Source organism: Acomys minous (assembly GCF_964271855.1).
Source record: "Acomys minous genome assembly, chromosome: 12".
Taxonomy (NCBI): Eukaryota; Metazoa; Chordata; class Mammalia; order Rodentia; family Muridae; genus Acomys; species Acomys minous.
In genome coordinates this window covers 76979043-77002894 of record NC_140493.1, presented here as the reverse complement: position 1 = coordinate 77002894, position 23852 = coordinate 76979043, and the positions used below count along the sequence as shown (strand labels likewise).

General features: G+C 40.9%; 1 protein-coding gene across 8 annotated transcripts in view; it reads right to left on the bottom strand.

Annotated features, from left to right (window-relative positions):
- The window catches only part of ACACA (acetyl-CoA carboxylase alpha), a 266488-nt gene that overhangs the window by 153704 nt on the left and 88932 nt on the right, over nt 1-23852 (bottom strand). For all 8 annotated transcript variants that reach the window (XM_084750470.1, XM_084750475.1, XM_084750471.1 and 5 more), the window contains 9 exons: nt 22322-22431; nt 20897-20978; nt 19520-19618; nt 17796-17902; nt 14216-14326; nt 7568-7777; nt 3306-3476; nt 1333-1494; nt 864-1027 (listed from right to left, as the gene is read on the bottom strand). In XM_084750470.1, the coding sequence (XP_084606596.1) occupies nt 864-1027; nt 1333-1494; nt 3306-3476; nt 7568-7777; nt 14216-14326; nt 17796-17902; nt 19520-19618; nt 20897-20978; nt 22322-22431 (1216 nt within the window). The remainder of the gene's footprint in view (nt 1-863; nt 1028-1332; nt 1495-3305; nt 3477-7567; nt 7778-14215; nt 14327-17795; nt 17903-19519; nt 19619-20896; nt 20979-22321; nt 22432-23852) is intronic.

Genomic DNA, 23852 nt, shown 5'->3' with positions numbered 1-23852 from the left:
TAATCAAAGCCCTATACTTCCTAAAGCCCTGGTTTTTTTATGCAAGAAAAACTGATAATTTGATATTTATGATTAACAGAATATTAATATTTAATATGTCATTTATATCTGTGTAAACTGTTGCATGCTTTAAAGTATAAAAAAGTCTCATATAATTTTTATAATTATTTAATTCTCTTTTCATATATCAAGTAAGATCTTATTATTTTAAATGTCAAGACATCATAGTGATTGTGGTTAATAACAGTGAATATCTAAAAAATCTAGGATGGCATACATCACCAGATTAAAAAAATGGTAAGACTGTGAGGTAGTTCAAATGCCAAAGACCTTGATTCCACAAGGCACACATATATCAAAGCAGTCCATGGTACATTATATGCACACATATATAAATTTTAACTGTTGAATTAGAAATTTTAATGACTATGAGTTGCTCACAGCTATATAGTGAGGCTCTGGGTGAACTCACAGTACCTAAGAACATTTTATTTTATTCTAATGACAGATAGAGACCTTTACCTATAACTTATCTGATACCAAAATCACGGTCAAGAATGTACCTCTCTGAGCAATATTACCATTACTATAAAAACAAAAATAAAACCAACATTAAAGCAAGTTACTTCACTTTCAAGAAAGAAAGAAGAAAAATAACCTTGCAAAGACTCATAAGAAGCAAAAAACATCTGCCAAGTACTACATAATGGAACACAACATGAATTCAAGTACAACCTAAGAAATATTTCTTCAAGTGAGTTCTTTACAGCAGCATTTTCACACACATAAAGGATACTCATAGCTTCACCAAGGATTAGCCCAATTTTATAAAGCAAAATGCAATCAAATGCTATTATACTCACGAAATTGCTTCTTCTCTGTTTTCTCCCCAGGAAAAGCAGTGACCGAACTGAGAGTCGGCAAATTCATGAAGTCCCCCAGCCGCGGCAACACTGAAATAACCCCAAACATTCTTATTGCTGCGGAAATTAAGTTCCTGAACTGTTCCAGAGCTGGGCTTAAACCCCTGTTAGAGGATGAAGAACAAGCGAGATTACATTGTACTTCCGAGGAAAAAGACATTGATACTCAGTGTTCAGGCTCTGGGTTGATCAAACACTAGGAAACCATACAAGCCGCGGCCCAGTGCTATAGCGCTGCCAATGCTTCCCGACTGATCTGAGTGAAATTAAATGGCCAGTACAGCAACCATCGCATATCTGCTCTCAGAATCTTCTGTAAACCTCCCTCTCAAAAGCAAGTTCAAGACTTTTCAAAAAGCATGTCCTCAGACACTTCTCTTAACATTAAGCCTATTGAGTGAAGGGTTACCTCATCGGGGTTTTCACTGGTGATCCGAGCGGCAATTACGTGGCCCCTTGGGCAAGGAACGTGAGCAGAATTTTCAAAATCAATGGGAGCATCACCCCAAGGAGAGACCCCATACATCATACGGATATCCTTGATCCTAAATAGAGGGATCCCCATGGCAATCTGAAAGGTAATAAAGGACACGCCATTTTCCACAGTGCCTTTTCTTTACACATGGAAGTTATCAAAATACCTAAGAGGCTTTGCATATTTGGGAGTTACCACTAAAACACTCTACTTTTGTAATCTGTACTCTACAGTTATCTAAGCTATATGAAATAGGATACGGTGCTAAGGGTTATTTGCTATGATCTTTCCCCTTTCCTAAAATGTCCCCCAAATTCCTAATGCAATATTTTCCTCTAGTGTTATTTCTCCATGAAGGGATGAGAATAAAATTATCTAAGATAATAGTCAAGAAGTTAAGATAGGTAAAAAGCCTTAACAACATTATAGTTGTCTCTCAAGCTTGCAAACCACAAGAAAAAGTAAATAAACCTTTAGACTTTAACTTGGGAAGGGCCAGTGGCCATTCCTACAAGGGGAAGACAAGAAACGGGAACTGAGGAGGGATATGATCAACATATATAAAAATGTCATAATGAAACCGTCTTTGTATTGAGACAGTCTTACTATGTAGCCCTGGCTGGCCTAGAATTTGCTATGCAGACTGGGCTGGCCTCAAACTCAGAGAGATCTGCCTGGCTCTGCCTCTTGAGTGCTGGGATTGAAGGCATGTGCCTTTAAAGCCCGGTTATATTATAAAATTAATATATCCTAATAAGAGCCAGTGAGATGGCTCAGCAAATAAAGTCAGTCACTGCCAAGGCCAATGATCTGATCTCCAGAACTCATGGTGGAAGAAGAGAACCAACTCCCAAAAGTCTATCTTCCAAATACATTCTGTGGTACATGCTCACCTATACACATAAGTAAATGAAAAAAAAAAAGAAAAAGTAAAGAAACCCACAAAAATTCTTTAGCTTTTAATGGGAAATTGCAAGGTATTCTCATTATAAGTCCAAATTGGTCATGTAAGATTATCAGCTGGGCGCTCTGTCATGTACTCATAGTCCAAGCTACTGAGGAGGCTGAGGTAAGAGGACTGCTTAAAATTAGCTGACTCCTGTCCATACTAAGTTCAGCATCAAGCAGTCCCTCCAGGGAGCAGGGACCATCAGATTGCCTAAGAAGGATGGACCAGCCCAGACTGGAAATATGGAAATAAATCATGTTTTAAAAAATGATTAATATATATAAATTATTATCATTTAAAAAAAAATATTTACCATAGTATTTGTTTCCCTGGGCTGAAAGACAATAGAATAAATGGCTACCACTTTATACATTATTTTATAAATATGTGTGAATACAGTCATTAGTTAATAAAATATTAATGACCACCCTCATAGAGTTTCTTCAATATATAGGACTTAAAACATAAATGGGAGCTATTACCAACATCATGAAGCTTACTGTAATTAAATAAAGCAGATTGGCTTTTTAAAATTTATTAATTTAAAAAAACAATGTATATAACTGTTTTGCCTAAACATGTCTATGCATGATGTGCAGTGACAGCAAAGACCAAAAGAAGGCATCATCCCCTGAAACAGGTATTACAGAGAGCTGTTCACCACCATGTGGGTATTGGGAACCAAATCCGGGTCCTCCGGAAGCACAGCCAGTACTTTCAACCAAAGGGCCATCTCTCTAACCCCAAAGCAGCAGTTTCTTCTCAGTTTATTGACTGTGTATACCTAGAAGACGCGGCACTATTTTTTAGGTTTGAACAACCTCAGAAAACTAACCCCCATTTATGACAAATGAAGAGAAGTGAGGCTCTGCCTTATTTGTGCTTTTCTCTCATCAGTGTTCAGGCATCTCTGACATTGCTAAATCCTCTAAGCTCTCACCAGGTCAGGGACACTCACCTGGAGCTGTGCTGCAGGAAGATTGACATCAGCCACCATCTCTGTACAAGGATGTTCAACCTGTAGCCGAGGGTTCAGCTCCAAAAAGTAGAAGCTGCCATCCTGGCTGTATAAGTACTCCACGGTCCCAGCGCTCACATAACCAACCATTTTGGCAAGTTTCACCGCACACTTAAAGAAAGATAAGAAACTGAGTGTCTCGCTTGTCCAGTCACCGCACCACTGTAACTACAGATGTCACCTACCCAGGGCTTGTGTACGCAACCTAAAATTCTGAGTCACATTCAAGAAAGTCAGACCCTTCTCGTTATTATATAATTGCCTGAGACATGGATGACAAACTGTGAAAAAGTGGAAGAAAAGAGTGTTTTCACATCAGATCACAAGCAACCTCCCATCAGACAAAAGGGCAGAGAGGCAGAACAAAGATGGTAGCAAACTCTTGGTTGTCCCCTAGTTTCCAGTATTCCCAGTATGTTCATGTTCTTAGATACACTGCTACCAGCTAGAGACTGGGATTTCTAATCTCTCATGTAGCTAGTGACTAATCTCTTATAAGCACTATGTGGCCACCAACAGGATTCAGACACTGGTAAGTGAGGTGCATGACATATAAATCAGACTTCAACCCTGTAGATGAGAAGACAGTTAAGAATGGAAAATCAAATATAAAGGACTTGAATCTGAAGATGGTCTCATGGAATTACAACTGTCCCATGCGCCCTGTAAAATTCACCTCAAACTATGATGAAAAAGAAATTTTTCTCTTCTTATGGTCACTGTACTTTTTGGATCTTTTAATTATAGAATTTAACCTGTATCCTAACCATAATGGTCATTCAGAACTGCAGATGGAATGCTGCTATTTTAAAAATTAAAATATGTGATGCTAGTTTAGCAATAAGGTAGAGGTTAACAAGGAAACACATGGCAGATGGGAAAGCTGGGAAGTAAGCTCCTTGTTATATATAGAATGACACATTTAGTAGATTAGTTCCTATAAAATGGAATCCTTGTTGCATTATTAACTAAGTCTGAAAAAAAAAATGGTAAGGACCAAGGCTGTAGCTTAGTGGACAGAGTACTAGCCTAGCATGCATAAAGCTCTGGGTTCGATCCCTAGCACCCCAAAGGCCAGAACAGACTCAATTCAGGTGTCTTTCCTGCCTCCCCCCCACCCCCACCCTTGGTTTTTTGAAACAAGGCTTCTCAGTGTAACAGCCCTGGCTGTTCTGGACTCCATCTGTAGACCAGCGATCTGCCTGCCTCTGCCTCCTGAGTGCTGGGATTAAAGGCGTGCGCCACCACACTTGGCTTCAATTCAGGTGTCTTATAGGACAAAGGAATTAACTTCCTAGGAGCAGAACCAGGGACAGCCATGTCTAACTGAGAAAGTACTCTCCTATATAACAGGGGCAGCACAACTCCAGCACAGGATGATTTGTTAGTTGCTGTGAGCTAATGATTGCTATATATTGTGCACTTTTCTATATAGGAATTCTGCTTTCATTCTACCATTGTATAATAGGTATACAATAAGAAGAGACAATGAAAAACTCTTAGATCACTGGTCCATGAGCCTCACCTACAGATCTTCAATAACCTAGAGACCCTTGACGTGATGTGCATATCTTGCAAAGCTAGGTGACTGTGTTGACTTCAGTCTGTCTTCCTTAGAGAAAAACCACGTGTATTCTCAGCTTGAACAAACAGGAAATGGACAGCAAGAACAGACTGAGGCATAGGTTATTCCAGGCCTTCCAACACTTTCCTTTATCATTTTAGAGAGAATTTCTCAAATTTCAGTTGGCACATTGTTGGAAGGACCCTGCTGTCTGAGGTTACACTCCAACTAGTCCAGTAGTCATCCTGAGCTTGTCATTAGATGGAGGACCCCTACTCCCCAGCAGGGCCTCCTACTCTCCCTGCCTGATTTCATCTGGAGAATGTCTTTAAGCATAGATACCTCTAACCACATTTAATATGTGGCCTTTAACATAGTTCCCTGCTAGCTCTTCTCTCCTGCAGCTATAGGATAATTCGGCACTATGTTCCTGTTCATATGATAGGACTATGCTGCCAAATGCAAACCAAGCATCATTAGAGTGCCTAATTTCAACCAATTATGTACTCTTATCCTGGAAGCCCCCCACTCACTCCCCAAGGACTATGTTATTTATTCCCGAATAAAGTTGAACTAGCTCCTTGAAGAAGTTCCCAGAGTGGTCATTCTCCACCCAGCTCACAGCCTTCTGAGCCCGGTGCTTTGCCTTCTGCTCCTCCTGTCTTCATGGACTACTGACCAACAGCCACCCAGGGAAGAGGAGACCCACAGCACATGGCCATCCAGCTAGTGACTCTAAGGCTGGACAATTCTTTTGCTGAGTTGTGATGAAACTGTATGCAGAGGAACATGAAAAGTGTTGTGTATGGTCTACCGTGGCAACAATTTGGGAATTTTGGTTTCTTTAAGAAGCACAGAAACATTATAAGAATGTTTTTGTTTTAATCCTAGGTGCAGGATATGGGGCTGCTTCATGGCAGCTGACTATAACTTGCCTTGTGAGCTAGCAGAGACATGGTTTTGCCTAATGCAGATAGTTTCTGTGAATGTGTGGCATTTGGATTCTGGGAACTTTTCAGAGGGTATATGAATGCAAGGGCCCCAAGAGGAGGAGTTGGTGGTTGTTCGTAGTCATGGTTTGTTAAATCATCATGCACAAAGAAAAAACAAGAAGAAATTAGGTATCCTGTATAAGCTCAAACTTGCCCCAAGGAACTTAACACAGCAGAAAGTAGTCTAACCATAATGGCGCCCCTTTACGACCCCTGACTTTATTCAGGGATCTCTTTCCTTTCCTCTCTATGCTTTTTTCTCTCTTATGTAGTGTTAGGGGGCTGAAAGGCTAGAAGAAAGGGGGTGGAGAAGGGTAGAAGAAAGAAGAACCCACAGAGTAGCCCAGACCAGCTACCCCTTACACATCGTGTACACCTTGCCCTCTACCTGCCCCCTCCAACCCAGCGACAACTGGAACATAATCTTGGAGTTTGCTTTATTTTAGAAGTCCTGACACCACACAAGAGCAGAGGCTGGCAAACCCTTTGGTGGAAGGACCAAGTCGTAACTATTTCCAACTTTGTGAGCCGTACTCTCTGCCACAGCTACTCCACCCTCCACTCACTGTAGCAATAAAATAGTCAAATATATAAGTTATTGAGCATAGCTGTGTTCCACTAAAATGTTATTTACAAAAGCAAATGGCAGGCTAGATTTGGCCTATCAGCTACAGTTTGCTAAGCCCCATCTTAGGGAAGAAAAAAATCAATAAACCAAGGCCTCTGGTACAAGCCAATATCTGAACTAGGATGAAGAGATCATTAGAAAGTTACACCTCATTTAAACCACTATATTTGAGATGCTTCTATGATAGCAGATGAGGAGTGAAAGTACGAAATAGAAAATATCTTCTAAGACAAAATATAGCTTCATTAGTTTAAAACTCAGAATGACAGAAAATGAATCATTACTGACACAAATGATTCATGTTCACATCCCTAAGCTACAGCTATTTCCAAGGCCCTCCAAAGCCCTCATTATACAAAAGTGTGAGACAACTAAGCTCACAGATACCTAGAGGGCTTTGTAAGAAGTCAATTAACTTGAACAAATTTCCTGAAAATAACTTCTTTTTAAACAAGATTTCACTATATAGCACAGGCTAGCCTGGAATTCCCCATCTTCCAACCTCAGCCTCCTAAGGGTTAGAACTCTGAGTGTGTCACCATACCTAACAGAACATTTGATGTTAATCAATCCAGCAAACTATAATCCACTTGCTCTTCATGAATTTGTTAAAAATCTCAACGCGTTTCTCTTATTTATCTTATTCAAAATAAAATATTATCTTTTCTATTTATTTACTTATTTGGTTTTTCAAGACAAGGTTTCTCTGTGTAGCCCTGGCTGTCTTGGAACTCATTCTGTAGACCAGGCTGGCCTGGAACTCACACAGATCCGTCTGACTTTGCCTCCCAAGAACCTCCTGACTCTTTTTATTTTTTTAAATAGACTTTGGTAAGTTTCTTGACAATTTTCCTAAAACAACAACAACAACATAAGATGTTTCTCCAAGAAACATAAAAAAATCTTATTCATTATCTAGAATCATTGCTTATACTTCTTCCATTCCCATAGTAGTGTATGGGCTGAGCGAGCAGTGTCTGTGTGGGAAAACAGCAACAAAAGCCTGTAATAGGCACACCTGTTCCATGTGTTCAAATACTGCTGGGGTAGCAATTGCAGCAGGAGCTTCTTCAATGATCTTCTGGTGCCTTCGCTGTACAGAGCAGTCACGGCCGAACAAAGAAATGGCATTGCCATACTGATCTGCGAGAATCTGGACCTCCAGATGACGAGATTGCTTCGCTAGTCTCATTACAAATATAGGTGATCCAGGGACTTCAGCTTGAACCTGCGTTGGAAAAGGAAACAAGAGTCTTAAGTAGTAAGGATTTTTTTCTATATTAAAAAGTTGCTTTGATTTCAATAAGCAGATGCCTAAAAGTGTCAGGGACCAGGTGAACAGTGGGAATACAGAACGGAAGAAGTATAGTCCATGCCTTTGTCTAGCTTTAACGTGCTGCATTCTTAGTTATAGCACCAGTATTAATTAATGGATACAAAAACAAAACATCCAGTATGTTAAAAGGGCAAACAAAATACTTGAAAACACACACATAAACAAATCCCACAACAGGGCAAAAATATCGCCATCTACTCAAGACAGTCACATATAGACTTTGCTCCTAATTAGATGCTTTCCTAATTTACATCACAGTTGACAAGGCTGAAGTCAAAAGTCTTCCATCTTGAGTTGTGAGACGCACGTCAGTGGGCACAGAAACCTTAAATCACCAATTAATTTTTGTTAGCACTTCAAAGCTATCTCAATGTTTCCTGGCTTCTCAGGTGTCTGCTGAGATTACAACTGTCACTCGCCCTCCTTCTTCCTCCTCTTCCTTTTTCTTTTTTTCCCCCAGGGTCTCACTGTGTAGCCCTGGCTGGCCTAGAACTCACTAAGATCCACCTGATTCTGTGTCCCCACTACAGGGATTAAAGCTGTGTGCCACCATGCCTGCCTCAATTGTTGATCTGTTAATCTTCTTAGCCTTTTGCAAGTAATCTTTTTGCTCCAACAGCTTTCAAATTGTATGTATGTGGCTCTGTCTTTCTTTTTTCCTTCGTGTGTGTGTGTGTGTGTGTGTGTGTGTGTGTGTGTGTGTCTGTCTGTCTGTCTGTCTGTCCGTCTGTTGGGGGAGGCAGGTGGCAGATTTACTCATAAGCTTAGATGTGGCGCTTGTATGATTTTCCTTGTATTTACCATGCTTGAGACTCAAAAGGTTTTGGTTTTTTGTTTTGTTTTATTTTGAATTAGTGCTTGGCAGCTTTAATTAGTTTGAATAAATTCCTGGACATTATCTCTTCAAACACAGACTTCTGCTCCATTATTTCTTCAAATATTGTTTGCATCATTCTCTTCCTCATGCTGAGTCTTAAAGTGTATGACGCTAGACAACACCACTATACCCCACATCTTTATACTTAGCTTTTCTACTTCAGTTTGTTATCTACGTAAGTTACTTTAAAATTCGGTGGCCTGCTAAAAGTGTCAACCTTTGACTTCCTCAGCATGTTCAGCTGCACAGTTCTTCTGCTTCTTGCAAGCATATGAATAGCATCTGGTGGCTCAGTGAGCTCTTCCACAAGTCTGGTTTGTGCTGACTGCTGGCTGGTAAGTGGAGACCGCCTCAACCAGAATGTGCTCATTTCTGTTAGATGCAGTCTCTCATCCTCCAATGGGCTCTGCAGTGTGGTACACAGCACAGACCAAGCCTCTTCAGCACAGTGTTCTTAGAGAGTGAGGGTGGAAGCTGCATGTCCTCTTGAAGTCTAGGCTCCAACATATCTGTATCATTTTTGGCCACTTAACAGTGAGCTAAGCAAGCCACAAAAATGGCAACAATTCAGGGAGTGAGGAAAGATATGCCACCTCTCCACGGGAAGAATGGCACAGTCACATTGCAAAGGGTGTACATACAGGAATGGGAGGAGCTATTGTGGCCATCTCTGCAAACAACGTACTATGGTCCACCCTGTGGCCACAATAATTCACATACCTCCCACATGCAAGGTAGACTCACCCCCTCCCAGAACCCCAAAGTCTCATCCAATCATGTCATCAGGTGTGACCTCCACTGCTCTCATGACTCATGTCCAGAAACAAAAGAGTCCCCTTCGGTGCAGCTCCTCAGTCTTATTCTCTTCATCCAAAGACCTGAGAACTAAAAAGACAAGTTATCTGCTCCAAACCCCAACACTTAATGATGAGACTGGGAGAAAGAACTGCAAAGGATATCCTTGTTCAAATGGAAAGGACTGGAGATACTCAGTAGTCTCTGGCTTCACAGCAGTCTTGAAATCCAAATGAGTGTGTGTTGATGGCCTCCTTTACCCAAAAAGCAGAAATGGATGTCTTGCTTGCATTTATAACTATGCACCACATGTGTGCCTGGTGCCTAAGAAGCCCAAATGGGGGTGTCAGATACCCTGGGACTGGTGGTAAGCTACAATGTGAGTGCAGGGAATCAAAGCTGGGTCTTCTGGAAAAGTCCATGCTCTTAAGCACTGAGCCATTCTCCAGCCCCTTTTACTATCGAGACAATGTCTTGTATAGCTAGGCTGGCTTCAAACTCAGCAGTATGTACAGCCATGTACAGTTTATATGATGCTGGGAGTCAAACCCAGGGCCTTATGTATACTAAAGCAAGCATGCTACCGAGATACACTCACAACCCCTCATCTGTTATAGTGATATTCAGTATTAATAGATACTTTCAATATTTTGAGATCTTCTTAATCCGATTCATAACTCTATGAATTACATTATCTTTTAAGTTTTAAAAATTACTGTAATTTGACTATATGTACATCTGTGTGAGGGTATGTGCACAGCAGTCCAAGTGCCTCTAGAAGGCAGACAAAGGCATCAAACGTCTTTGAGCTAAAATTACAGGCAGTTGTGAGTCGCCAAATAGTGCTGGGAATGGAGCTCTGGGACTCTACAAATGCAGAAAGCTGTAAACAGCCAAGCCATCTTTCCCGCTCTGAACTGTGTTATCTTTTAAGTTATCTCAGATAATGGCTTTTGCCAGTGGTCACACTATTACAGAACATGGATAAATCTTCTTCAGATTCCATCAACAATACTTTACTACTTTCTAGACTCATTAGCAGTGTGCTCACCATTCCTACAATGTCGTTAATATCCTTCTGGGCATATTTAACCCGGGAGCTAATTCTAAAGGTAGGGTCACATGTTTTTCATGATGGTTGCTATCAATCTGTGTCAGCTATGCATTGACATGAGTTTCCCCTTACTGTGTGTGTTCGTTTGGCATTGCTAGAGATTGAATCTGGGGCCTAACATATGCTAGGCAAGCATTCTATTACTGCTGTAGCAACAAACTTAAAAACAAAACACTACAATGGCTACAACATAAACTAGTGACTTGGGAAAGTATTCTGAGCTAGACGTAGCTGGTAAACTTGTCTCTTGTGCACTGTTGTTATCTAGAAGCTCAATTAGGGTTCGAAAGTCTCATAAAGTCTCACTGACTTATTCAAACATGGTGCTAACAGTCACCTAGGAGGACTTGGAGCCTGAGCTGAAAGGATTCTTCTCTGCGTCATATGGTCTCTCTTTCCCTAGTAGGGTAGGATGGACTCTTCGTATGCCAGTTGAGGGCTCATTCCAATAAGGTAAGGTATAAACTACACAACCACTTGAAAAGTAAGCTTCAGAATTTACACACCATTTCTGCTGCCTTCAGTTGGTCAAAATAAATCAAAAGGACAGTTGGAATCCAGAGGGTGAGAAAGAAGATTTCTCCTGTTGATAGTAGGAGACAAGATCTTGTGCTGTACAGTAAAAGGTATAAAGAGACAGGAGTTCTCATGGTCAGCTGTGCAACTAATGCACTGGTTGGTTTTTGTTTGTTTTTTGTTTTGTTTTGTTTTTTTAGGGTTTTGTGTGTGTGTGTGTGTGTGTGTGTGTGTGTGTGTGTGTGTGTGTGTGTGTGTGTGTGTGTGTTTCCGATTGAGGGTTTCTCTATCCTGGACTCATTTTGTAGACCAGGCTGGCCTCAAACTCACAGAGATTCACCTGCCTCTGCCTCCCAAGTGCTGGGATTAAAGGCGTGCGCCATCTCACCTGGCTCTTTCTTCAATTTTATCTAACATGCTATTTAATTCTTATACTGATGCCTTAATTTTAGTTACTGTATTTTCAGTCCTAGTGTTTCTTTTTTATGATTTCTAATTCTCTGCCAAAATTTTCAGCCTTGGCTTTAATTTTCTTAAATGTACTAAGCATAGTTACTTTAATGCGCTTGTCTGATAGCTCTATTATCTAATTCCTCTTTGGATCTGTTTCTACTGACTTTTGTTCCTGGATTTGAATCATGTAATTTATATACCTACTTACTTTTAATTCGGTGTTTAATATACCACATGAAAGAGATCAGTAGTAGTAATCCCAGGTTCTACATATAATCTTCCTCTGGAGGATGGCCTTTGCCTTATGCATGAAGATGGGTAGGAACAGTGGCAACTGTTAATGTAATACCTGAGTCAAGGTGAGTACTGTGGATCTGAGAGTTAGTCCCTGTGAGGGTTGGTTACTTCTAGTTTGCTCTTTCTCCTGTGCTAGTCTTTCAGGATCCCACTATACAATGTGAGCATCTTTGGGGTCTCCAAAATTACTTGCTCAATTTCGCTAAAGTCTAAATTTTGTCCTCTTAGTCTTTAAAACAAATGAAAATTCTGACCAATTTTGTATTTTTCTTCCTCCTCCTTGAGGAAGGGGCTGTTTTTCTTTGCTTTTTGAGGCAGGTTCTTATTATATAGACTAAGTGTGAAGTTAATATTCTCCTGCTTCTGACTCCTGAGGTCTAGTGCTAAGTGTATGAGCTACCATGTCCTCCTAGTTGTTTTACTTTGAACTAGAACCAGCTCACCTCTGAGTTTTTCTTTCTCCTCTTATAATTCTTGGGTTTTGTTTGTTTGTTTGTTTGTTTGGTTGGTTGGTTGGTTTGGTTTGGTTTTTCAGGACAGGTTTCTCTGTGTAGCTTTGACTGTCCTGGAACTCTGTAGACCAGCCTTGGCCACTTACTGACAGAGATCTACCTGCCTCTGCCTCCTGAATCCCGTGATTAAAGGCATGCCCAGTCTTTTATATTTTGTTACTGTCTTCAAAAGCTTCCCATCTCTTAAAACTGACTAAAGAATTGAAAAAGAAAAAAAAAATCTAACCCAGTTTTCTTTTTTGGTCCCCTACAATATAACTAAGTCAAAAATAACCTTAACTTCTGATCCTCCTGCTTATTCTCTATGATACCACCCTCCTGCTTACACCTCATGGGGTGTGTGTGTGTCTGTGTGTCTGTGTGTGTCTGTGTGTCTGTGTGTGTGTGTGTACACGTACATACTTGGGTGTATATAGCACTGCTGAGAACACAGGCATGCACCACCATGAATTGTCTATACAGTATCAGGAATTGAACCTAAGGCATCCTGCATGCAAAGCAAGCATTCTACCTACTAAACCATGAAACCAGGCACATGACTCAGCAATTTTACTTGCTTTTTTGAATGGAAAGATTGATTTTAGCTGGCCATTATCAGAAATTAAGGACTTTCTTATATAACAAATTATTAGTATTATAGAGTTTTCATATACTTAATTCCAAGCTAAGGAGTAGCTATGGAGCTTGTGTTATATTTAACTTAAGTGATTTAATATTATGAGAGCAGGCCTTTTTTCTGAACTCCATGAAACTTTAATCTACCTACAAAATTAAACTTTACCAGAGGAATATGATGAAAAGGACAGGTAATATTAAACTTCTGACATTCAAAATAAAATGCTTTTGTAATTTTATCAAACCATAGCTTTTCCTCTTACCTCTTGACAACTAAGCAAGAAATCTGCCACTGATGGTTTCTTGTTAAGGGAGTGGGGCAAATAACAGATAAGTAGGGGTGTCCACACAAAAAGATGGCATAAAACATAAGAAGGGCTGACAACAAGGCAGGGTCAGACTTGTACCCATTTTCTCTCTTCTGACACATCTTTCCCTAAGTACTAGTAGAAGGAAAAAAGAAATCGAACATGTAAAGATAATTCTTAGGGCAAAACAAGGAAGAATTTGTCTCCTTTTTACAACTTACCTATAGCATGGCACACTGGGCAAAGGTAAGGCAGAGAGAAATGACAGGATGAGCTCTCTGAGGCACCCAGTCTAAACACAGTAAGGGCCCACTATGAGCTTCCTGTGCCAGGGTGTGATGGCCATACAGCATATGCTGAGGGCTCAACAGGATAGAGGACATGGTAGAAACTCAGTGGACCCCAGGCAACTTTATGTGAAATAAGGTAAAGCCTATCAGAGAGTGTGACATCTGGCCAATGAAAAGGCAAACCAATGTTATCACCCCATCATAACACACCCTTACCTGCAATGTCAAAATAAGAATAGTGAGTGTAAAAAGACAATCATCTCTTCTTGCTATAAGATACTGTGAGCAGCACACACCACATAGACAAGAGCTATCTACTACATAAGAAAAACTGGTGTTTGAATTACATATTTGAATAGAATTTATATTAGATATTTGATTAGTTCCCTCCACTCCTGTAAATAATCAGGAAAAGGCTATGGACAAAGCTTAGATTACATACACAGAAAAATTAAACTCAGTGTTTTCTGTTTATCTAAGTTACAGTGTAAGTTAAATCGCACGACTCTGATATACACGGTAGCTCAAGCAAGCAAAATCAGCTGTACTCTACCTGTCTGAAGAGGTTAGGGAAGTCATCTGCATTGTTGACCTTTCTGATTCCCTTCCCGCCTCCTCCCTCTGAAGCCTTGATCATCACTGGATATCCAACTTCCTCGGCTGCCTTCAAGAAAAAAGAGAAAAATAAAAGAGTTCTATCAGTAGCAAAAAAGAATTGGTATTTTCTACATTTAAGAATATAGTCATTGAGCCAGGTGTGGTGACACACACCTTTAATTCCAGCACTTGGGAGGCAGAGGCAGGTGGATCTTCATGAGTTCGAGGCCAGCCTGGTCTACAAAGCAAGTCCAGGACATCCAAGGCTACACAGAGAAACCCTGCCTTGAAAAACAAAACAAAAGAATACAATCATTAAAGAGCTATGCAGAGTGGCTCACACCTTTAATCCCAGCCCTCAGCAGGCAGACATAGGTGTGTTTCTTCAAGTTCAAGGCTAGCCTGATCTACACAGAGAATTTTAGGACAGCTAGGGACACATAGAGAGAACATATCTTAAAACAAAACAGAAAGAAAGGGAGAGGGGGGAAAGGGAGAGACGGTGGGAAAGGGGAAGGGAGAAGGAGGGGAGAGAGAAAGGGGGAGAAATATAGTCACTAGCCAGGGATGGTGGCACATGCCACTGATCCCAGTACTTTAGAGGCAGAAGCAGAGAGATCCCTATGAGTTTAAGGCCAGCCTGGTCTACATAGCGAGTTACAGGACAATCAGGGCTATAGAGAGAGAACTTGCCTCAAAAATAAACAAGTTAAATAAACATATTTTAAACCTTAAAAAAAAATGTAATCATCAAAGGTTGGAGAGATAGCTCAGTGGTTAAGAGAGTCTGCTGCTCCTTCAGAGAACCTAGGCTCAGTTCCCTGCACCCACACGAGACAGCTCACAACTGCCTGAAAGTTCAGCTCCAGAAGATCTCATACACTCCTCCGGCCAAGGGCACCTGCACACATACACACGCAACTAAAATTGTCTCCATGCATCTTTGGGACCTTTGCTGTGGCAGGCTTTGCTTCTACTTTGTTTTAGACAGCGTCTTTTCTTTGCAGCTTCCTATGCTAACCCAGCTCACCCTCAAGCTGAAATTAGTTTTCTGACTGATTTTGATAATATTTTGGTATTTGTTACTTTTATAAAAAGTAGGATCAGGCTGGTGCACGCCTTTAATCCCAGCACTTGGGAGGCAGAGGCAGGCGGATCACTGTGAGTTCGAGGCCAGCTTGGTCTACAAAATGAGTCTAGGATAGCCAAGGCTACACAGAGAAACCCTGTTCTTGGGAGGGAGGGAAGTAGGATCAGAAAAAAAAATCTGGATACTGAAATTTCTGACTTACCAAGTTTTATGCATGTGTGGTTTGAAGCTATGTCAGAATTATCCATTTATATGAAGTGAACTACTTAAGTCTTTTTTAAAAAGTTATTCAGGCTGTCAGAGTGGCCAGGCAATGATTCTAAAGTTCTAATTACATTGGTTATAGACAGACTCAAATAGAGCCTTGGTGAAATTAAGTATCATACACCACATTGAATACTATGTAGTCATCAGAAGAAATAAAGTAGCTTTCCTTTGTAATCCAGGAAAACAATCAAGCCATATTAAAGCCAATTGGGAAACAGTTAATAAAAATTCTAAGTAACCAAATCATCCCTTTGTGAGAATATTCCAGGCTGCCCAGGCTTTGCAGCACTGTACCAATAGCCTTTAAAAGCATCCTCAGAAAAAGCTTTTTGATAAAGACCTCCGCTCTCTATCCCAGGCTGGCTACTAACTATACAGCTTAGTGAGCCTTCTGCCTAGTCTTCCAAGTACTAAGATGAGAAGCATTTATCACCACACCTAACAAAAATAACCCTTCTAAATTTTAACTTGTGTCGGTAGATTGTTCCTTCTCTGAGATTCTTGTCTATACCCACATTTAAAAATACAATGGGAAGATACATTTTATCAACTGGCACTTGGTGATGAACAGTGAGGTAGAATTATACAGACATAGAGAGCACCAGTTACTTCCCAGCTCACTGCCCTGTGGATATACACGATACATTTCCTTCAAAGGGGGTTGGGGTGGGGGTTGGGGCTTGGAGAGACAGCTCGGCAGTTAAGAGCACTGATTGCTCTTCTAGAGGGCTCAATTTGATTCGTAGCATCCATATGGTGGCTCACAACCATCTGCGACTCCAGTTGCAGGGGGTCCAGTGCCCTCTCCTGCTTTTATGGGCAATGTACACACCTGATACACAGACATACATGCAGACAAAATATCTACCTATACACATAAAATATTTTTTTAAAGGATAACCTGCTGAAGCTGGTAAGTAGACCTTTTTAAAAATATATGAGCTGGGAATTGTGGCACATGCCTGTAATCCCACCACTTCGTAGGCTAAAGGAGGAGTACCATAAATTCAAGGCCAATCTAGAGCATGTAGTGAATTTCAGGCTAGCCTGAGCTACAGGATGAGACCCTGCCTCAACACAGGACAAAACAAAGCTAAAAGAAAGAAAATGACTATATTAACAGAGACGATTTCTTTTTTCCTTTTTTGAGGGAGGGAGGTCGTTCAAGACAGTTTCTCTGTGTATTGCTGGTTGTCCCAGAACTTGCTACATAGACCAGGCTGGCCTTGAACTCACAGAGGTCTGCCTGCTTCTGTCTCACGAGTGCTAGGATTAAAAGTGTACACTACCACTGCCCAGCTCAGAGGTGAATTCATGATGGGGAGTTTCAACACACACACACACACACACTCTCTCTCTCTCTCTCTCTCTCTCTCTCTCTCTCTCTCTCTCTCTCTCTAATTAACAATATTCAAGCCAGACTAAAATAGTGTATCTTCTTAAGATGCAGCTTAATCATCATCCAAGAGGCATAAGTGAGGCTTCCAACTAGCTCACAAGTGAAAGGCAAACAAGCTGGAGGAACTGTGAGGCACTAAAGGGTGGTGGAGTGAGAGCCACATACTAATATGTCAGCCCCTGGCTGACCCTTCACTCCTCAGAGGGAAAAGTTATTTGACCGGCCAATCTGGAAGAAGAAACTGGGCATGTTTGCTCAACCTCTTCTGAAATCAGCCCGAAACACAGAACACATGCTTTGTGAGCTCTCGGCCATATAATAAGCTGAATGACAAATGCTGTCTCTACAGTGGGAAGTCTAGTTATTCAGCACTGCCGGCTACCAGATGTGAGGGAGGAGGCTAGGCTCCTCTCCACTCATGCCATGAATTCCACTGTTGCTGTACACGTAAGCCGTTCTTGTGAATACCTCTGTAGCAGTGAAGCTGATGGCGAACATGCTCCTGCCTAGCCTCTCAGCGTTAAACTCGCAAAGGGAAAGGGGTGGCTGGTGGCCATCCTTCACACACTAACAGCTGACAGAGCGGGAAGAATCAGCACCTCCTTAAACTGAGTCAACCACCCAGGAAATGCTCTGCAGGTCACCAGTCCCCTTCAGAACTAAACCATTTAAAGTCACTTCCTCCCCACATACTATTTGCCCTGGCCTTAGAACGCCCATGCTCGCATGGATTCCTGGATGTGTAACTAGGATCGACTACCCCAGGGGTCAGTCCCTTACCTTCAGACCATCGTCCACATCCTTCACATAGCCTTTCTCATACAGATCCTGCGGGACATTTAAAATACGTTTCGAAAAATCATTTTCTTGCCAATCCACACGAAGACCTACAATAGACAATAATGATTGAGCCCATGAGAGTTCATGTCAATTAATACTTGATAAACAGTAGAGGCTGGTCCTGAACTTGCAACCCTCCTGCCTTTGCTTCCTGGGTGCAGGGATTACAAACACGTCCCACACATTTGGTTCTATGACACCTTCCTTTAAGAGCTATCATATTTACCAAACCTGAAGGCAGAAAAGGGTGAAGGATAGAAGATTGCTGGAAAGCCTTGCCCAGGGCCGGGGGATGACAGTACTTAGCTATAGCATGGGCTAGTACTTGGGGTCCTTACAGTACAAAAAGCCAAGAGAGTGAGCAGGGTCCTAGTTGTACAAAGGCAAGGACTGGCGGGGAGGCATGGGGGAGTAGCAGGCAAGGGGAAAGGAGAGAGGGAGGAGCATGGCGGATTTCTCACAGCAACACACAGGCAAAATGCCTCCAATGTTTTCAGGCCTGCTCTGGGGCCAGAGGTCTGAGAAATAATTCAATCTTTATGAGCCTTTGGAAACGGCAATGGCGGTTTTATTGGTCTCAGCAGAGTCATGATTCTATGCTCCCTGAATGTCTCTGCATTCAGCTCCAAGGGGAACACTACAGTCTCTCCATCCAAACAGGAACAAATTCAACCTCTTAAACTATTTGACCCAGCAGGTCTACAGAGGATATGGGAATCCCCCGGAGAGCCAGAGGAACAAGGGTTCACATCTTTTCAACCTCAAGACAATGGCCATTCCTATTTTTAAAAGTTTTTAGTGTGTTTGCTTCCTGTGTGTGAGTACAAAAAAGGACAAGTTCATGTTATTATCATTCATTTAAAAAATTCACATGACACTTCAAGGAAATGGCAAAGATAAATGATTTCTCAGGGTTTTTGTTTTGTTTTGTTTCTTTTTCTTTTTATCCTTCTACACCTTGGGAGAAAGGTGACTACTGACCTCCTCTTCTGTGTACATATAGAACACAAGCAAATACATACATAAACATACATACCTATCTACTTTTGAGACGGGGTCTATCTACATAACCCTGGCTGTCCTGGAACTCTCTTTGTAGATCACACTAGCCTCAGACTCACAGAAGATATACGCCTGCTTCTGCCTCTCGAGTCTATTAAAGGAGTGCACCCGACCACCCAGCTGACATTCTATTTCTTACCAAGTACCTCAATACAGTCTAAAAGAGCTTAAGCCCAGGCCACATATTCTACTTAGCCTCTCTGTACCTTAAGATATAAACAAGAGGGCTAGTGAGATGGCTCAGTGCATAATGTGCTTGCTACGCAGGTGTGAAGCTCAGTTCAGATCTTCAGAACCCATGTAAAAGCCAGGCGGGTGTGGCGGCTGCCTGTAACTCTGGCACTCAGGAGGCAGACACAGGAATGAGACCTGGGTGGGCTGGCTACAACAGCTGAATCTGAAAGTTCTAGGCTAAGTATGAGATATTTCCTCAATAAATAGAGAATGGCAAAGGAAGGACTTTGACATTTTGGCCTCCATGTCTGCACTCATACATATGCCCACATACATATATGAGGCATACACACAGAGGCACACACACATACACACCACATACACATATAAAAATTAAACAAACAAAATGCCAAGAAATAATTTCTTACCACTGCCACTCCAGGGAAGAGTTGGGATGCCTGCAGTTTGGGCCACGATAGAAGATGCAATCTTATCCCCCAAAGCCCACATAGCCTGGCTTGGAGGGCCTAAAAACAAGACAAGAAAGAAACCTTAACAGCAGCATCTCTGCCTCCTTCTGGTACATGTATTTGGCTTTGTAATTATTTTTATAGTTGGTTTGTCCCAATCATGACATATGGTGACCACTACATTTTGATTTATCTTTGTATTGTCTCTAGAATACAAGGTAGTAACCTTGCTCCATTCAGAGAAAGACCAATATATAGAAATTTTATCTTTAAGTTCCTGAAAAATAAATAGTTATTGTGAATTGTGGCCTACATTAACTAAGTAACAAAGTCACTTCTCTAAACCTAAATCCTGAAGTGAAGCTGGTAAACCCTCAGGTGCACATGAAATATACCCTGCTTGGTCTTAGGAAACCTAACAAAGATCTTTCCCTTAATAATACTCAGGAAGCATCATGAGCAGGGGGGTGGGGCTGACACAGAAACACTGGATCCGTGTAACCTCTGTTATTTCCTTTTGCCATGATAGTAGGAGACAAGCTGAAAGAATTAGCTCTCACTCGTAGAATATAAATCATATATTTAGAGGCAAAGGTGCTGCTCATATCTAAGGACATGTCTAGCAGACAGTCACTTTACTATCATAACCAGTCCTTCTGCATGCTATCTTAATGCCAAAGGCAACATTTGTAAACAGTCGGTATTTCAAAAACCTGCCTTCTTAGTATCTCAGATTAAAGAACTCAGGAACGGAAAACATCCTCAAGATCAACTAAAAAAGAAAAAAGAAAAAGAAAAGAGAAAGAGAGAGACCTGGCTTTAGAAATAAAGGGGTGCTGGGCAATGACGGTACATGCTTTCTGAGGCAGAGGCAGGGAGATCTCTGAGTTTGAGGCCAGCCTGGTCTACAGAGTAAGTTCCAGGACAGCCAGGGCTACACAGAGAAACCCTGTTTTGAAAAACCAAGTAATAAAAGAAAAAAGAAAGAAAGAAAGAAAAAGAAAAAGGAAGAAAGAAATTAAAGGGTTTAAAAGAAGTGAAGAAGGTTACTCTAAGAATTGCTTACTGACATAAAAACAAAAGAAAGTGGGCTGGAGAGATGGCTCAGTGGTTACAAGTATTCCAAAGGTCCTGAGTTCAATCCCCAGTACCCACAATGGCAGCTCACACACTTGTCTGATGCTGTCTTCTGGTGTGCAGATGTACATGCAGTACATATCACACACACACACATATACATACATATTTTTTTTTAAAGAAAGTAATATTACAGAGTAGAATATGGACAAAACCGACCCAAGAACTACAGGAGCATTATAGCTCATAAAAGCTTACCCATGAAAGCAATGCCATTTTTTAGAAGTAGCTCTGGAAGCTTGGGGTTCTCAGAGGCATGACCCCAGCCAGCCCACACTGCCTACAACAGAATAACAATATGAATTATTCTTAAAAGTGATACCAAGAAAACTACAAACTATAACTAGACTGGCCCTACTAGATGTGGTACAACCGTTCCACCGCGGCCCAGTGGCAAACCTGCCACAGAATAACAAGCCCTAAAGAGGGCAAAGTCAAGTAGCTCAGAAAGACACAGTCTTGCTGTTTAGGAAATGCAGTTCACTGCCCACTGGCTAGGCTCTAAAGCATTCGAAAGAAACCTTGGCCATCTTTACATGCTGGCCACTGGCCTCTGACTTCATGTCTATGGTAAAAAGGTCACTTAAGTCTAGCAGTGGTTCTCAAGCTGTGGGTCATGACCTCTTTGGGGGTCAAACAACACAAGACAGGAGTTGCCTAAGACCACTAGAAAACAGAGGTTTACATTATAATTCATAATAATAGCAAAGTTAGTTATGATGTAGCAACAAAAATAATGTTATGGTTGGAGAAGGCTCACCACAACATGAGGAACCATATTAAAGGATCACAGCATTAGGAAGATTGAGAACCACTGGTCTAGAGGATTTTTCTTTCCTCACTGGGCTTTAAGATGTTTACTTAAAAAAAAAAGACATTTACTTTAAACGTCCCAACACAATGTAAAAGAACTTATTTTATAAAACAGTGCCATACTTTAGTTAAGACAGTCTGCAGGGAATCATCTGATATGTGCTTGGTATAGCTTGGAGGTGAGATGCACAGAACAGAAGAATCTCTGAAAGGTCTCTCCCAACCTTCTATTTCTGTTTTGTTTAACTACGCCTATGCCTTCCTTTCCATGTCTTCTTTGTCTGTTTTAGTTATTTTATATAAAGGTATTTAAGAATTTTCCAGGGCTGGAGAAATGGCTCAGTGGTCAAGAGCACTGGCTGCTCTTCCAGAGGACCTGAGTTCAATTCCCAGCACCCACACGACAGCTCACAACTGTCTGTAACTCCAGTTCTAAGGGATCTCACACCCCCACACAGACACACATGCAGTCAAAACATCAAGCATATTAAATAAAAATGAATCATTTAAAATATTTAATTCCAGGACCGGGCGTGGTGGCGCACGCCTTTAATCCCAGCACTCAGGAGGCAGAGGCAGGCGGATCGCTGTGAGTTCGAGGCCAGCCTGGTCTACAAAGTGAGTCCAGGACAGCCAAGGCTACACAGAGAGACCCTGTCTCGAAAAATCAAAATAAATAAATAAATTAATTAATTAATTAATTAAAATATTTAATTCCAAAAAGAGACTTTACATAAAGTTCTCTGGATACAAGTTCTAGATATTTGACTAAGTGCAAAATGAATAGATTTGTTTCTCCAAGACTCTTACTTGTACAGGTATCCTTTTAGCAATATCAAGAATTAATTCCACATTTGCATAATTGTTGTTGTTTGGTCCTCCAGGCACTGGAACATAGTGATCTGCCATCTTAATGTATTCTGAAAACACAAACAAATTAATGAGGAAAATGTAATTTTTCTTCCAAATTATTATGACATAATAAAACTATGGTAAAGATGGAGATTATCCTCAGTAACCACAGAATACATAACAAATTTTAAAATAAAATTAATGGGATGATTCCTATAACACTATGTTGGAGATTCTGAATTATACCACATATTAAGGAATCACCTAGAGCAGCAGTTTTCAAACATTCACTTTAACGTTCTTTCTTGCTTGTCTTCTGTAGAAGGACGCATGGTGACGCCGGGAGAACGAGGCTACACGTTCAGGAGGTAACAGCACTGCCTTTACAAAGTCAAGCTCGGGAAATAGAGTGACACACAGCTACAACCCCAGCATTAGCAAGCAGGGGAAAAGAAAACGCCAAGTTTGCGGTCAGCCTGGGCCACAGCACCTCACATGCTTCAGACAGGCCAAAACTGTCCCTGTCCATCCCAGAGACAGCGCATGCTCTAGCACCTCTGTAACCTTATATAACAATAAACTGTAGTCACTTCACAACACGTTGTGGCTCTCCCTTTCACATTCTGACAGGACATAATTTTTATTGAATATAATTTTTAAATGAATGTTTAATATTATAGTAGTCTATAATTCATTTATCTTATTGATGGAAATATTTACTTGAGAGGACTTAAAATTTGCAAATGATTAATATATATCCTGGGAACAGGAGAGATGGCTCAACAGTTAAGAGCACTTGCTTTTCCTGCAGAGGACCCAAGTCCAAGTTCCAGCACCTACACGGCAGCTCATATTTAACTCCAGTTCCTGAGACTCCAGTGTCCTCTTCTGGTCTTCACGGCTAACCAGGTAAATAAATACCTAGTATACTTACATGCATACACAAAAGTAAAATAAATGCACACAAAGTAAAATAAATCTTAAAATACTAAGTATTATATATCCTTATATCATTGTACAATTGTATCTTTGAGATCTATTCCTATGAGTAAAACTATTAAGTCAAAGGATATTCATGTTTCTATATTCTCACTAGCAATATGAGTGACAAATCAGGCCGGCAAGACAGCTCGGTAAATAAAGGCAATCGCTGTGATACTTTACAACTTGAGTTGAACCCCTGGCACTCACACTCACATGGTAGGACAGAACTGAGTCCCACAAGTTGTTCTCTGACCTAATAAACACAAACACACACACACACACACACACACACACACACACACACACACACACACACAAAATGTAGGAAAAAACTGAATTGCTTACACTGCCACCTATACTATATATTTTTTCCAATTTTTACACTCCCACTGCTTTGATTTGCATTTCTCTAGTTATCACTGACACAGAATCTTTTTTCATATGCTTATTACTTCTTTTAGTTCTTTTCCTTTTCTCCTTTAATTTATCTTATTGATTGACTTTT